Source organism: Cyrtonyx montezumae, unplaced genomic scaffold (assembly GCF_038088225.1).
Source record: "Cyrtonyx montezumae isolate F1298 unplaced genomic scaffold, pur_monq_1.0 scaffold_10, whole genome shotgun sequence".
NCBI classification, from domain to species: Eukaryota; Metazoa; Chordata; class Aves; order Galliformes; family Odontophoridae; genus Cyrtonyx; species Cyrtonyx montezumae.
Genome location: NW_027071826.1, coordinates 47,504,072 through 47,521,299, shown reverse-complemented (window position 1 = coordinate 47,521,299; position 17,228 = coordinate 47,504,072). Strand labels below are relative to the sequence as shown.

The 17,228-nt window shown below is 36.4% G+C and overlaps 1 protein-coding gene across 1 annotated transcript in view; it reads left to right on the top strand.

Moving 5' to 3' along the window:
• INSC (INSC spindle orientation adaptor protein) overlaps positions 1 to 17,228 on the top strand; it is an 81,131-nt gene that overhangs the window by 56,255 nt on the left and 7,648 nt on the right. The window contains exons 7-8 of the mRNA XM_065755280.1: positions 5,798 to 5,969; positions 7,205 to 7,383. Of these exons, the coding sequence (XP_065611352.1) occupies positions 5,798 to 5,969; positions 7,205 to 7,383 (351 nt within the window). The remainder of the gene's footprint in view (positions 1 to 5,797; positions 5,970 to 7,204; positions 7,384 to 17,228) is intronic.

The following is a 17,228-nucleotide window of genomic DNA, read 5'->3' as shown; positions in this document are numbered from 1 at the left end:
GCAGCAATAATTATAAGCTATTTTATTAATGTCTTAGCTTATCATGTTAAGGTTTAAATTTTGGACTTAAACATATCTGGATTTCTAGCAGAAATTTTGTCAGGAAGCTTTTGCTGAGAGAAGAAAGACACAGTGGAGAGTTAGATTAGCTGATAATGACAGATTCTCTGGCTGTGACCTCCATGCTGCACTTTTTGGATAGCGACACTTCCTCATTATTGTAATAGATGAAGAGGGCCCTCTAAAAAATGTGGCTTGCATGAGGTTTGGTTTTTTACTCATGAAGAGCTGCACTAACAAATACTTCTTAAAAATGATATTCACGGTGTCACCAAAAATAAATGATGCTGTGTGATCAAAAGTGATGAAAGAGCATTCTTGTTTTTAAATGGTGGACACCAGGTATTTGAGAATATGTCCTCATGCCATGCAGTGTCTGTGACATTATTTATTTAAAACTAGATAGTCTGAGCACATTTTTTTCAGTGAGCATACCTCATTTCGTGGAGTGCCTTGCTATGCAAAACCCCAGAGCCCCTGTTTGGTTATAGGAATAGGATGTTTTTTTGTTTTTGTGCTTTTTTTTTTTCTTTTCTTTCTACTCAGACTGTGATCCCCCAGGGTAAATAAAAATGAGGGCTATGTTAACACTACTTACATACGGTCCTTCCCTAATTCAGATTTCAGGTCCCAGAATCTTGTTCAGCATTATTATATAACTCGTGACAGTTCCTCTCATCTTCTTGCTGAGTTACTTTTGTGTCTGTGTTGCTTCATTTTAATGAAATTCAGACCCCAAAGTATAATACATAAAGCCTCATTCATTATTTAAAAGAAACAAACTCATACTTTCTGGAATTTATGAAGCAGATATCAAGAAATTCCTACAAATAGGAATATATTTTTGCCAACTTTACAACAAGCCAGCACATCCAACCCACCAAAATGCAGGGCAAGAAAATGATGAGACCCTTGGCTTCTGTCATGTGTCACGGAACTTGCAGAATTTCATCTCTATCTTATGTAAACACAAATAGTACTAAGACCATTATAAATTCCTTTCTTTTTCATGCCATTGTAGTCATTTATGCTTGATAGTTTCTCATCTTCTTTATCAGCACTAATTCTATGCATATAAACATCAACATTGAATAGAAGAATCTATTCTACATAACTGATAGCGAATTCCTTGTCAGACTCTTCTCCATCTGCACTTTGCAGCCACTCAGCAGCTATCCTGCAGAAGTGAAGACACAGGAGGAATGGACTGGGAAGTTGGATGTATCTTTGGGTGGCAGATGGTAGTCTGAAGTGATGTAAACTGTGATGTATGGCACTGGGCAGATATGAGCTGACAGACTAATAATGGTGTAGTTTCTGTTTTCTTTTATCAACAGTAACAGAAATAATACTTTAAAAGTGTTCCTAACCATGCATATTAATCCTCAGACTTGAGGGAGTTCAAAGCCATTTATTCTCTTATCCTTAAAATGGAGACAAAGAAGACTGCATACTTTCTTACCAGTTCTGTCCATCCTTTCTACAAAAAAAAGTTTTTCTTTTAGCTCCTGCTTCTTATATGCAGCAAGCTTAGACCATCTCTGAGTATGAAAGTAAACTCACTGTGAGATGATTGCTTTTCCTGGGCTTAGAAGAGATAATTTGTATAATATTTATAATTTGCACTCCTATTCAGCCCAGATGAAGGAACTCGTTCAATCTTTCTCAACAATTTATTTCTTCCTACAACATGGCTGCACAGTTGCTGCTTAAGCGTTGCTCTTTTAATGCAAACTTCAAGACGAAATGGTTAACTCTCTTATTTTTTTAATGCATCAAATATGACTTTCTATATAGATCAAATCATCTTCACATTGATCCCTAAACACTAAACACCAGGAAGAGCAAAGACCTCTCTGATAGTATGGCCACATTCTGAAGAATGGAAGTTTAAAAATGTTAGTTGCCGTGCAACCCACGCAAAGGCATTTTAAATACATAGCTGAGGTAATCACCAGCAGTTTTAAAGCTACAGAGCTGGTTACCATTCAGCCTTTACTCAGCTTTGTACTGTTCTTTTGAGTATAAAAGAAGTGCTTATATTTGTGAGGATCCATGGCCCCTGTACGACAATCCTTGGTGTTTTGTTCTTTGGTCAGTGCTGTTGCCTTGGTATTGGCCCAGTAGCCTTGATCACTTGAAATCACATTTCTGTACACTTTAATGGCATCACTCTACTGATAAATCATCTAACATATCTTCAGCTGGTATAAATCAGCATATTTCTCAGTGGAGTGAAGGAGGTTTTCATCTGTAGAGCACTTCGTGGAACATCTGATTACAGGTTCACAACCCCATTGTGGAAAGCAGAGAGTTAAGACTTGTCTTGAACATAATATTTCAAATTGGGAAGTCAATAATGCAATTCATTACAAGTTCTGTATTGATATTTTTATGAACTGCCAGCATTTAACTCAAGACAGTTCAACCATGTTTATAGATGTCTAGCTTTACTTAATATTTTCAGGAGAAAGAACAGGTATACTTAAGAAAGAAGAGGGCTGCCCTGGAATTCATTCATTCCTGTTGCAGAGAAAATAAATGATTTCCTTTCAGAAGACTTTATCTATGCAGTAAAGTGGTCAAGTATTTATTTTTGTCACTTGGATGAAGTTTATGTAACAGAGCAATGCTTATAAGGATGTAAGTTCCTGGCATTTTTCCATTTATCAATTTTGAAACATTAGTGATCAAGCATTTACTGAACACCATTCCTCAAATGCAGGGTCTCCACAGCATCTTACTGCATTCATGGAATTCATTTGTTTGCGTTATCTGGCTAACTGGTCCTTTTGTATTGCCAGGGTGATGAACAGATTTGACATTTAGCTGATTACTCCACCAAAATTAAAAGGAAAACAGGGCAGTCATCCAAAGTTCCTTTCAGTGTGAAAGCTAATTATAAAAATGCTTTGAGCAGCAATTTCTTTTTGGATGTTAAAGTGCTTTTATTAGATTGTTCCCCTGTCATTTTAAAATTTATTGCTAGACACTTATAAATGGGGTTGCCTGCTGGGGCAGAATTATTTTATTTTAAATTCTGTAGTTAAGGTGGGAGCCAAAAGGGTACAGAATGTATTTTAGGCTGAATTTTTAAGTTTTTATAGTATTTTGTATAGAAAAGAGGAAAATTAACCAGCACTAGCTTTTATGGATCTAAAGAATAAATTCTATATTCATTATTAAGAAAGTAATATATCCACTTATATTTACAATTAAGCAACTTTCCATTTCCAAACACAATTACTTAGTGAATAAAAGAAAATCAGATATATAAAATCAGATATATAATTTAAAAGTTGAGTACCGACCTTGTCTTGTTAGTGGTTTGTATTTTGTAGTGTATATATAAGCAATCAGTTCTGCTGGAAAAATATAACCCCATGCTTGTAGCTCTTTCTGAAGCCGTTACTTGTTCTGAAATAGCATAAAACTACTCATTTTGCTGAAGTCATTGAAAAAAAAGTTGGCCAAATGAATTTCAACCAGTAAATTTAGGGCTGAGTAGTGCTCTATCCTGTTATCAAATCTTATAAGAAGCTTCTTCTGAAATGTATATACATTTTAATGCCTTGGAATATCTTTAAATTTTCATACTGACTGTTATTATTAGTATCCTTCAGGCCCCAGACAAGGTGTGACCTGGGGAAGTTTCAAGGTGACAAAATCGGGTGTTTTTGCATATGATATTGTCTAGCACACACTGGCTACTAAATCATCTTGTGAGGACATATATTAATTCTTGACACTGAGATCTATTAATACACTGTGAAGCCAAGAGAATGATGTGAATCTGCTGTTTCAAACTGTACAATTCTGCCATAACTCGGAGGAAATATTTTGCTATAGGAAGATTAATGTTGAAAGCCTGTCAAGGAAAAGTTTAATGTTGAAAATTTATTCTTCCTCTTCTTGCCAGTGCTTCAGGTTCTATACTGAAACCCATTTGTAATCAACAAGAGAAAACAGAGATATATATATTTTTGTATTTATCCGTATAAGAGTTCCAATAAAGCAATCAATTGCTTATTAAAAAGTGGATCCCAGTGACATCTTCCAGAGAGTGATTTTTGCTCCCACCAATCTGAGAGCTTTTCTTGTAAAATATATTAATTGTTTGTGCTTAAAAAATAATTCAATTCATGCTCATTGCAGGATAAATAATTAAGACAACTCAACATGATGTATTAATAAATAATAAAAATGTGAGTAGGAATTTTGCTAAATACACTGTGGAAAAATAGGACATAAGATGTATGTTTTGAGGAAGCTTTGAATAGACAGACAGTGCAGTCAGAACAGATGTAAGGCCCTTTTGTTTTGTTTGACTGTTAAAGTATATTTCAGTGGTAAGCCTTGGCAATTTCTCTTGGTATCTGTGAAGACCAAGCAGCTTATAAGGCAATTGACTGCCTTCTTCTTCAGAAATTCAAATAAATAAGAAGACTAGTTGTTAAAACACTTAACTTAGTGAAGTTTGTAAACTGTTCCTATCACTCATTCATGTAAAGATTTCAGTTGTTGAATTTATGTAGATTTGACATTATGTGGATCTTCATACGCTATTTTTTCCCTTTGCACATCTACTTACCTACTTGACAATGTGATGGATGATTCAGGAACACATTTAAGTGGGGTAGAAACAAAGTTCTTACCTTGAAAGTTCTTAGATTCTGTCCTTGTCTACAGGGGACCCTCCTTTGCTGGCATTGGGTGTTAACAGATTATACATTTGTGCAGTTTAAGCATCCACTTGTCTCTACTCTGGTCCACCCTTTCCTTGTGTCAGTGAGTCTCCTATAATCCAGAGGAAGGTGTGCACATACGATGTGTTTGGCTAAGCTGCATAAAGAATGAGTTTGGAACACTTCAGACGCTCCAAAAGCAGAAACCTATGTAACTTCTAACCATTTTTCTATTTCTCTTCTGAAAAAACAAAGCATAAATGGACCTAGCTCTAATTCAACACTGATGCACGCTCATCTGTCACAGTTTATGGATCTGTCTGTAGTGGTACTTCCTGAACTTGCATTGGTTTTTCAACATGGTCAGAATGTATTTGTCAAAAAAAAATCTGCCTGTGAAGAACTTGTTGCACACCTGAGCTCAAGTCTCACAATGGGACACTTTCAAATTTTTTTTAATGAGCGTGGCATAGCATCAATTAACGTATGCTTATCAGGGCTTGTTTTTGGAGGAGAGCATTATTGACACTTCTGTCATAAAATAATTTCTTTTGACAAAAATGATTTCAGCAGAATGAGGGAAAATAGCTTTAAACTGGAAGGAGGGAAGTTTTAGACCAGATATTAGGAAGAAATTCTTTATGGTGAGGATGGTGAGACACTGGAATGGTTTGCCCAGGGAAGCTGTGGATGCCCCCTCCCTGGAAGAGTTCAAGGCCAGGCTGCACGGGGCTTTGGGAAACCTGCTCTAGTGGGAGGTGTCCCTGCCCATAGCAGGGGGTTGGAACTAGATGATCTCAAAGGTCCCTTCAACCCAAACCATTCTATGATTAAAGGAGAAGGAAACAAAATTTTTGTCAGTCAGCAAGCTTTTGTTCCCAATTTAGTTTAGTTTCTGAACGGAAACTTCTTATGTCATAAATGCCACCAAATTTAAGTCACTCAAAATAAACGGAGTCGTTTAGCCACAGCCTGGAAAAATGGGCTGTAAATATGTTTGCAAAAATATTTATTGGAGTATTTCCAACCTATACCTATTTTTTTTTCCATAGGTCGACGGAATACTGTGCCTGGCTGACATTCTTACTGATAGCACCCATTCAGAAGCCACTCGTGCAGAAGCAGCAGCAGTAATTGCACAGATCACATCTCCACATCTCACGTTCACTCAGCATCTCAGCAGTTTTCTGGAAAATATGGAAGAAATTGTAACAGCACTTGTTAGTAAGTTTTTCTGAGGATTTCCAGTTAAAATGACAGCTTGAGGGTAGGATCTTTCTTTAACCACATTCCATAAACAATGGTTACATGTCTTTGCTTACCTGATAGAAGACATTTTTTAACCCTGAAGCTGGGCACTCTGCAATTGCATAATATTTTTAACTCCTGTCAATTTATTGAGTAAAATTTATGCATATTTATCAAAATAAGATCCATATGCAATTCTACCATTAGAACCACAAAATGAACTGAGATAAGGGTCCTGCTGTTGCATGTTTGTCTCTAAAAGGGACTTTCTAAACACTCCTATATGGCTGTTGTGTTTTCTAAATTTGCTGTAAGTAGACTGCTAGAGGGATCTGAACAGACCTGAGATGTATTTAGCAGTTATTACAATGCACCAACCATAATAGCCTATCCGGAAGGGATTAGCAGGTGGAGAATTGCCCTGATTGTCAGTGCTTCAGTTTTGCATGAATTTTAGTAATATAAACTCTGCTCAGGAAATGGGAGCATTAAAAATAAACCAGGTGTAACTTCAGGAGAGCTCTTTCAATAACCACGCACCAGTGTCCTTTCAATATTTATAGCTCAGTAATCAAACTACTGTAATAGGTTTAATTTTTAAAACAGCCTGGAATGTTATTGCCAGGTGATTCAGATCTTACTTAAAGTATGTGTGTGCAAGGAATTAAATGATAAGCATGAATTCAGCACTTCTTAAGATGGAAAATACGCAGGGTGACTCCAAAATAATAGGCTTAGAGATGGGCAAAATGTGTGCAGTTTGTTCTGAAGAGCAGGATATGTGGAAGAAATACTCTCTTATGGATCAATTACTGTCAGCCTTTTGCCTGTGGTATTTCATTTTATTTATATCAAGGTGCTGAACAACATTCAGTGGAATATTCTCTGTAGAATGATATACTAGGTAGATGCTCTCATTAAATAGACAAATGCTCAGGATACAATTGCTTTTGGTGTTCAGAAGCACCAACGAAGGTGCCTAATATTATTAATGCTTACAAAGCACCCTAAAAATGTAATATAGTATATAATAGCCAGATTAAGATGATTTTTTTGTTTTGTTTTGTTTCCTTTCTTCTTATGGCTTGAGTATTACAAACTTGGCCACAGATGACTAACGCAAAATGCAGATGGTTAAATATTGCTTTGAAACAAATGTGTTTTTGCAGTGAGAGGGTGATTTTTATTCAATTTATTCTCTGCATTCCTAGAACTGTGCCAAGAAGCCTCATCTGGTGAAGTTTTCCTGCTGGCTTCAGCAGCTCTTGCCAATATTACTTTCTTTGATACCATGGCTTGTGAAATGTTACTTCAGCTAAATGCTATGAAGATTCTTCTAGCTGCGTGTTCAGACAAACACATAGTGGATACTCCATATTCCCGAGATCAGGTGAGTGACTTCTCAGCAAGATACTATGAGCACATTTATGAAAAAATCAGCTGTTTTCAGCTCCTTGTCTGTTTTGATGTAGGCAAACCTGATTTGATTTCCTGTCTTCACTTTCGTTCTTCCTAATATAAGGCTTTTTTTCTTTATCTGTTTGCATCGATTCTTGTGCATTCTGAAATCTGAACGTAGTTTTATGGAGAAAAATAGCCAATTCCCATATATATAAGATACAGGGATTTACTTTTTACCACTGTGAAGCTGGTCAAGTACCCTCACAGAGAACCAGAGAGGCTGTGGAATCTCTCTCTTTGAAGGTATTCAAGACTTGGCTGGACAAAGCTCTGACGCGATTAAGATATATAGAGACATCAAGGCCTAAATAAACAATTTTCAGTTCAAACATGAATTAGCTTCAAGAGCTGAATAAGGACCTGATCCTCAGTCCTTTGACAATGGTGGGCTTTGGATCAAGTCTGAACTGCATGGTATGTGGCTTGCAAATTCTGCTGTCAAACATAACTTACACAGGTTTGCATTGCCCCTTCATTATCTCTCTCTTTTTTTCTTTTCTGTCTCCTTCAGGAAAGAGACAAAATTAAAAGTCTGTGCTAATGCGTAAGTGAAGTCAGAGAGAATTCTTTTGTTTCTCTCAGCTACTTCCATCTAAATCAGGAGTTTTGGAGAAGCACTGCTTGTTTGACATCTCAGTGATGAATTTTGCCCCAGCACAGTACAAATACAGGGGCTTCAGTAATTGCTACTATAGGACAGAGGTTGCTAGTCAGCTCTTTTAACCTACTTATATTTATAAGACATTGAGAATATGACTAAAAGCCCAGAATTCTGGCCTCATAAGTCTATCCCCTTCCCACCTCTGGAAATCATTAATAGCAGTCTTGAGACCTACACTGCCATGAAAAACTCTGTGTATCCTTCAACAGGAGCAGGCTATCAAGGCGCAAGAGACCTCAGGAACATAGATTTATTAGTCCTACTCTGACTAGAATTAAGATGACTTGGTAATTTTCCAGCTCAGAAATGTTTATTAAACAATTGAGTAAACTGTAATTACTATGCTGCTGTTTTGGTGCAAACAAAACCTTATCTGTGTTGTGGTTTTAGACATGGCTGTATAATGTTAATTCATATGTACAATTCTTTGTGACTCTTTATATTTATTCCTCCTGTGCTCTCATATTTGAACTCTGTATTTCATTACGCCTTCATCATTGTTCTGAGTGAGATTGCAGTTTGCTCTGTGGCAAGCACTTTCTTTGAATGGAGGAGGCAGACATCTAAAGAAATGCTTATGATATGGTTAGGTAACAGACCAGTGTTAGAGGCCTTTTGCAGCTTTTCAGGTTGTGGGACATCTTTTTATCTGTCTAGATTAAGAGAAACCTTTGGAATATCTTCCTTCCAAGAATTGTGATTTCACCTCCAGCAACACCTTCCATTCCTTCCTGGAATGAAAAATTAGATCAGAAAGTTGTGATGGAATCTGTGGTGTGTCACAGTAAGTTTCTGAGCTGACTTCAGTTATTTCTGCAGCAGTGGGGCTATGATATGCTGCCTGTGGGTGCTGCTCAGGTGGAACTTGAGTGCTGCTCTACTTGGCTTTAAGAACTGTCAGTGTTGCTGGTCAAGCAGCTTTGAAAAGGCAATAGCCTTAAGAGAATTCTTTCTTCCAAGTACTGAGCAAATATATGTTTTAGCAGACTATTCACCTTTCAAAAACATAGTTGTTTTAGTGTTACATTAAAAGTCAGGATCTATAAATTTTCATAGTTTACAAGAAAAGTTTGTTTCGTATTTTCAATTCTCTATGTGACTAGTTGTTGCAGTGGAGATAACAGACTTGACTAGAGAAAAAAACAACAGCACATTCATTTTCTAAGGGTATTCTAAATTGACATTTCGGCTTTTGACATAGATACTTCAATTTCTTTTATGTACATAATATAGTAACTATCATTTTCATATGTATTGTCTCATCCGGTGAGCTTTCACCTAAGGACAAAGATTAAAGTTGATTAAGCTCGGAAATTTTTGATTCAAGATTTTATTTTGCAGTGTGCTACCACTATGGATTATGCTTTTATGGACTAATGTCTATTCTGAATGACCAGATCATCCTGTTTGATGAAATAAATACAGTGGAATCAAGATATACTAAATGTTGAAGCAGTGAAAGAACAAAGATGGAACATTCATAGAAAACACAGCAAAATACAGTCTAATAATGATAAAATGTTTTAGAAGTGCACATCAAACTTAGAGCCCCATTTCTTACATAGAGCATTAAGTAAAACATCATATTCATGAAAGGAAAATTGAGTCATTTTCATCTGTGCCATTTTCTGTCATCAGAAAGTCACAGACTGCCCTTCCATACAGACTTTCTAAGGATGGCTGGCACTGAGTAGTTGTCACCCTCCACAATGGCATGGATAGCACTTTACTCAGGAGTTGAATGTCATTATTTGTTGCCTGTAGAAAGTATTTTTCTGCTTATGCTCCTCTAGTAATATTCTGTCTTTTCATTTCTAAAAAACTGTTTTATGCAAATAATAACAAAGTTCCTACCTTTACTATCTGAAAACTGCCTTCCTCTTTCACTTTCCAGATGCTGCTAGCTAAGGTGAGGCTAGAAACAGAAAACTGTATTGCTGGATTTAATGATAAGCAACATAATAATAGACCACGTATTAGCAGCAGGCATTGTTTCTGTAACCAGCAGTATTACAGTGGAATTGCTTAATTTTATAACAGAATACTTTGCATAAGAGATGTTAGATGAAGCCATGATTTCTAGACAGCTTAACCTCTAGTTTTCTTTCAGAATGGATATGAGCTTGTCCTCTGTTATTTTTCTGAAGGCAGGTACATTTTTTCTTTTTCCCCCTGTATAGCAGGTTTTCTACTTTAAAGCCACATCTTTCAGATAGGTTCCTGACTAAGTTCATGTAGCATGTATGTGTTTAATGTATAGTCAGATGTCTTAATGGAGAGATAACATTGAAGAAGACAGGTTCTAACAAAAATCCTTGTCATTTAGGGCCCCTTTCATTTTAGCTGTCATCTTAGACTCAAAATGGAAAAATATGAAATATGTATTTTTGTGCAAGGCATATTTATATGCCTTTATAAATTTTTTTCTCTCTGCATTCCCACTTGTCTCTTCAGTGTTGCTAGTATTCTCACCTCACCTGTGAAGCTGTGGAGGTAAAGTCTAACATCTTCCGATCTTCTGTTATTCAAGCAGACAAAGAATTAATGTGCAGTGAACATATCGATTTTGAAGTGCTTACTCCTAGATGTAAAATCAGTGAGTTATTTTTTGAAAAAGTTTTAGGTGGAAAAAAGCTTTAAACTGGAAGGTGAAAACTGAAATAGTTACTGCTTTCTTTCCCTTTCCCTTTCACTTCTTTTTTTTTCCCTCCTCAATTCTTTCCATTTTCCTTGGCATCTAGGAGACACTGAAGGCTCTGAAGCTGAGACCTTCTCTCTCGGTTAAGATGGGAATCCCCTAACATTTCTTCCCTTGCATGGATGATTGCAGGGTCAAAAAGAGAGCAGAGACAAATATTACTTGAAGATCAGGAAGTTTAGATGCTTAAATATTGCCTAGCTTTCAGTGAAAGACTTTGGTAGCATTAGTTTTAAAGACAAGAATATTGACAGGTCCTTAAGACTTCTTATAAAAGTCCCCATCTGAACAGCAGTTTGCAGTACTACTTCTCAGCATGTCTTTCTTGAATAGTGGAGAACTTATAACTCCTTGTCAATTACTTTTTATTTTTGCTTGTCATGAAGAATGACTCCATTTTGTTAAATGGCTGTCCAGATTTTTCCTTATATTTGGAAGTCAGTATGATCTGAGGAGAACTTGGGGCTCAGAATGGAGTTTGAGCAGTGAAGTCTGTGTAAGATGCCCATCTTCCCTACAATCCCACAAGAGTGGGAGACAAAATCATTGCTGGTAAGAAAGGCAGTTGGTGGAGTCCTTGCTTAGGCTTTCTAAGTTCTAGGAGCAAAAGAATGGTGCAGGAGGCTGCCTCTCCTTGTTGGATCAGGAAAGGAATATCCCTTCCACTGCTGAACCATCAACTGTTCTTTTCTAGGGAATAAAAGCACGTGATACCCTGGGACTCTTTGGCCTATGGCATATTTTGCAGGGAGACAGGGACAGAGCAAAGGTTGGTGGTCAGACTGTTGTGTCTGGCTGTGAACTGTGCTTGGTAAACTGTACACTAAAATTGTGCAATCTATCCTAGAGTTTACTAGATCATGCTGAGAAAACATGTTTTTGGCTAATACAGTTAGAAATGGAGGTGATACGTTACATAATTAAGTTGTTAAACAATATACTTAAGAAATCAAGCAAGGAACAAGACAACTGGTAAGGTGCTGAAAGGAGAACTAAGTCCAGAGTCACATGACCTTATGTGAACTTTAACCATGCCATTATATCACATTTATCCCAATTAATTTTCTGTGTAAGTCTGCAATTGTTTTCCTCGTATCCTTTTTTTGTTTGTTTGTTTCAAGAAAAAAATCTCTTAAACACAAAATCTTCTTGATAAAAAATGCCTGTTCAGTTATAATTCTGCCTTGCACATTCAGATTAGATGCAGTAAAATGCAACATGCAGCAATATGCAAAACAAGAGCCACAGTTGAAAGAGTGAAATCCTCATGTCAGCTGGAGAACCCTTTGCTGTTCTTCGCTAGTGGCTAGGGTTTTATTCCTGGGATCAATTCCCAATATTGTTCTTGCTCTGATTTTTGAAGTAGTAATTTAACTTATCAGCATTTCTGTTTAATCATCTGTAAAGTTGGGCAGACAGCGCGCTTACTCAGTGTAAAGCCTCTCTGGAGGAAACTTGTTGTGTCAGCACAATTCATTGCAGTTTTTATTCTCAACCCTTGCCTGCCAGGTTCATAGTACAGTCAGGCTGGTGCTGGAGTGGAGCTATTTCTTGCTGAATCTGAACAGGAGACTATAATGATTATAAAGCTGCAAGTCTGAGATGCTTGTTTATGTGTTTTGCTACTTCTGTCTTGCACTGACTGAATCAGTTCCATAATCTGAGAAATTTTTGAAAAACACAAATAGTGTCTTAGGGATGATCTTTTTCCCCAGGTTTTCATGTGGAACAAAGGAAACTGCGGCCCTAGAAGCAAGAGAAGAGACATGGTCAATCTTCACCATTATATCAGAGTTATATGACCTGGTTTATGGAGCATTCCTACTCATCATGTTAGCTCTGCAGGATGCACTTCCCATATGCCTCTTTAAAACAAACAAAAAGAGAATTCTGCCCACTCCTTGGCTACTTTAGTCAGCACTATGAAACAAAATAAATAAAAAGGTAGTAAAGACATCCTTTCTACCACAGGAGATTAATTTAGTTTTAGCCTCTGGTGCTTTAGCATTCTAAGACTGTGGTGCCCTGATGCAGACTCAGAGTAGGCTTAGAGTTCACACGAGATCCTGTCTCTATTATTTTTCCGTGGGAATGTTTGTCTCTTCCAATGAGATGCCAGAAAGACCCTATTTTTGTAGGTATATATATGTTTTCTCTGTTTTAAGAAAGAAAACTTTCTTAATTTACATTCAGATACAAAGACTCTCTTCTGATTAGTTATCAGATGTCCCTTTCTTCCTGAAGATGGGTATCTGAAACTTTGTAGACACAATCTGATTTATCCTTATATCATTAATTTGAATTAATTACCAAATACACTTACAATATGTAGCAAAAATTAATTTTACATAATGATGATTCAGCCTTAAAGGAGTAATTATCTAAGAAGATTAGCAATTCTACATTGATCTATTTTGCCAGTCTATTAAATTACTCAGGAATTCTTATTTTGAGCTTGTGACTTTCTATTTATGTTGGGACTATCAATAAATGCTTACCGGACAGTGTACCTGTACTACCAACAGCAGTATATTAGCATCACACTTTCCACTTTTGTAGAACTCTCCCCACAAATGAAGTAAGTGACCCTCAAATGTGGAAGGTGTCGGCCCTTTAACAAGCTGAAATGTGTGCTTTCATCTTTCAAATCTTGCTGCATTTTTCTTCCTGGGTATCTGATTTCATACTAATGAGAAACACTTTAAGATCATCTTACATCTCCCATTAAGAGTGAGTTATCTCAAGCAGTAAAGAAGCTGTTTTCTGTGTTCTTTAGGTTTAACTCTATTTGTCACTTTAAAGCATTTGAGTTTTACACTCACAGCGTATGCACCTGTGTTTATAAAAAAATAAAAATTCAGCTAGTTTTCATTCTTGTTAAAATGGTCAGTGTCATTATTCACCAGTTAATGAGCATTAGTCACCATTACTTGTTTAGAAAGAGAAGTGCTATTGAGATGCTCCGTGGTTTTAGCGAGGAACTCTCCAGGCTGACTCTGACACTCCAGAGTTTTTGGACAAAAGCATTTTAACAATTCTTTACCCTAGTTTCTCAAATTTCTATTACTGTCGACAACTGCAATCCCTAAACTTCAGGGCAAAGTAAACCACAGAAATATATACTCAGTATGTGTGAAAGGCTGGGTGGGCGGAAGGAAACTGTGTGGAACTAAAAACGTTTTGATTGATTTTTGATGTTGTTTATTAGAGTAAAGAACAATGTAAACATTGCCAATGATAAGAATGTTACACTGTCATTACAGGGGGATGTATCTGTGTTTACTATTTATTCTGCTTATAGAAGAACACTGATATTTGGTCAGATTTTAAATTAATTTCCAGGGCAATAATAAAAATAATAATATGATGCTGTACTGACTTCTGAGAAATCTGAAATGTCTTTGTTAGTTTAAGTGTATTTATTAAATATGGAACAATTGCATGCATCTAAACTGGAGACTGTAGGCTCCAGAATTTTTTATATAGCTTTTAAGCTCGGAAAACAAACTCTTTAAATCTCATTTTAACCTTATAATAATTCATATCAGTGGGACTATCTGCATGTTAATATGTTGATAAATTGCTACCTTTTCATGAGGTGCTAAAACAGAAGAACATCTGACAATTTTCTTCCTGGCATTTTGTGTTTTACTGTCTCACTACCTGGCATGTGTAGGTGGGCAGCGCACGGCACGTATTAGCAATTGGGTGGTGAATTCAGGGATAAACCCCAGAGGCCTATTCCACTGGTTACTTTTAATAGTGCAATTCATGCAACACTGACTGGAATTACTCAGCTTTCATCTGGAGGCACACAGATGTCTTAGACAGTTTTATATTTGTTTACCACGTCCGTTTTTCCATGGTGTTTATTACTTCAGTGTTTGAGAGTTATAATTCTTCAGTGTTCCCTTGTGAGTTAGGACTGGCATGGCAATTTCTTTTGAACAAATAATTTTTCAAAATAGATAGAAACTAACAGAGAAACTAGCACTAAAGAGTCTCATAAATAATTGTGCTGAAATGCTTGAATTTTATAAAAATAAAGAGCTTAGGCAGCTTAAATTTCCTAAAAGATTGAGAGGTAATTCTGGACACCAAACTCTGGTAAATAAGCCAAATTCATGACTGGACAGAGAAGGAATGAAAAAGAGCCATGAAACCAAGACCAAATAACTGCACAAAACGCTACTTATTCTGCTCTAACCACTTTTGCTATTGGGATATACATCTTAGAATTCTCTCAATATGCAGAATTCCATTTTTTCTTTTCAACTGGTCCAAAACTGTCATGAATGTTTTCTTCACCTTGAAATATAGCATATTATTCTCTTCTGAGAGAGAGAGAATGAGTCATAGTCCTATTGTTTCAAACACAGTATGACATACATGGCTTTAGACTTGTGATTGAGCATGGAAGGATCTGAATTGTATGGTCAGTCAGTTTATCTTCTCTGAACAGGACCCATAAAATGTGTCTGTCCTTCCATACAGGACTACTGAACAGTTCATAAACAAGCACACTTTTCAAAAAGTATGTCCTTCTCTTCATGTATTTCATGTTGACAGCTCAATTAGGCAACTCTAATTGAGTTTATGGATTTTTATTTCTTTTGTATCTATGTAGTTATTTTGTATAATTCTTATTCAGTACACCCTTTGGATTGGATAGCTTCCAAATTCTGCAGCATTCCCTGCTGTGTCCAAGAGATCTAGATTCAGAGACCCTTAACTTTGCAACTTATCTCAGATATAACTTATCTTTATGTTCTCAGTTCCCACAGAGAAAGCTGCAGGCACCAGGTTTATCTAGGTCCTCCTGTCAGAGATGAGTACCTGAATGTTTTGGTTGGTCTGGATAACTGAGACCACAGTGGATTGAGTCTATTGGAGGGATGTGCTGGAATAGAGATATGAGAGATGGAAAGGTCTGGATCTAGCTCCAGAACAGATCTTAGTACACACGGGGATCCTGAGGCAGTCAATTGCTGCTGGATGGGATTAGTGTTTGCAGCATATGGTTTCTAAGGCATTACATTAAGAATCTTGCCTCAGTAAGTTGCATGTATAGTGAATTCTAAAAGAGGCAAATACAACAGAAATACACAATTTTAAGTCAACTCTTTATTCAGCTTGCCTATTATGTGTTCATGTGTGCTATTTCATGCTTACATTGTGAGCATGATGCTTCTTGGAAAAAGATCTATCTATATAGTGTGAATTAATTTATATTTTAACTGCCTTTAGAGTCTTAAGATATTCAAAGACAACTTAGGTAGATGGGAAGACTTATTGATGGGAAGACTTATTGATGGGAAGACTTAAATGAATGCCTTTGCACAAGGTTACGTATAAAACCTTTAGGCACTAAATACATTGTAAAGTAAAGGGGCTATGTAATCAATACAGAGGAGTTTGAATATAGATAAAGCCACCATGCAAATAATTTTTGATGTCAAAAGACATACATAAAATATTTTTACATATGAAAATACTTATTAGACAAAATAACTTGAAGCAGTGGAATAATTGGCGCATATTCAAATTATGGTTAATTGAATTCTTCATCTGTGGCATAGAGAGCCACATGGGGTACAGACTCTGCATAGAGGAAGTAATTTTCATTAACAGGATATAATTTAGAATGAGAAAACATATACACTCTGCCTGAAACACTGTTAATAATTAATGTGGAATAAATACATAGACATATACTGAGTTACCATATTTCTACCTGTCACTCTAGAGTTTCAGCAACTCATTTGCATCCTAAGTAAGTGTATTTATTCAGAGAGATGACACTGTAACACTACCTTTGAAAGTGGAAGACCTTTATGTCACAGCATCAAAAATGACTCATCCCTTTTATTGAGATGGCAAGGTGAGATCAGAATCATGATTTGATTTACTTACACCTCTCTAAGAAGTTTGCTTGTCTCTGAACAAACACTATACAGGTACAAAACTGATAAACAGTTCTCAAATTGATCATTACTTCTGAGGCTTATCATATTTTCTCAATAGAGACGAAAGGAACCTTTTATGAGAAAAAAAAGACTTCCATTTTTAATTTTAATGATATATAGCATTTGTTATTTTGTCTCATATATGTTGAGATGTATTTGCATATAGGAAGCAAATTATTTGAGACCGAAGTATAAAAAAAAGCTATTTTGTAGAATGTATTGTTAAGCACTGGAATAGGGTCCCCGGGAAGGTGGTTGAGTCACCGTCCCTGGATGTGTTTAAAAATCATCTGGATGTGTTGCTCAGGGACATGAGTTAGCGGAGGGTTGTTAGGGTAGTATGGTTAGGACTGTGGTTGGACTCGATGATCTTTAAGGTCTTTTCCCACCTGAATGATTTTATGATTCTACGATTCTGTGAAAGCCTATGATGTCAATAAAGGGGATGG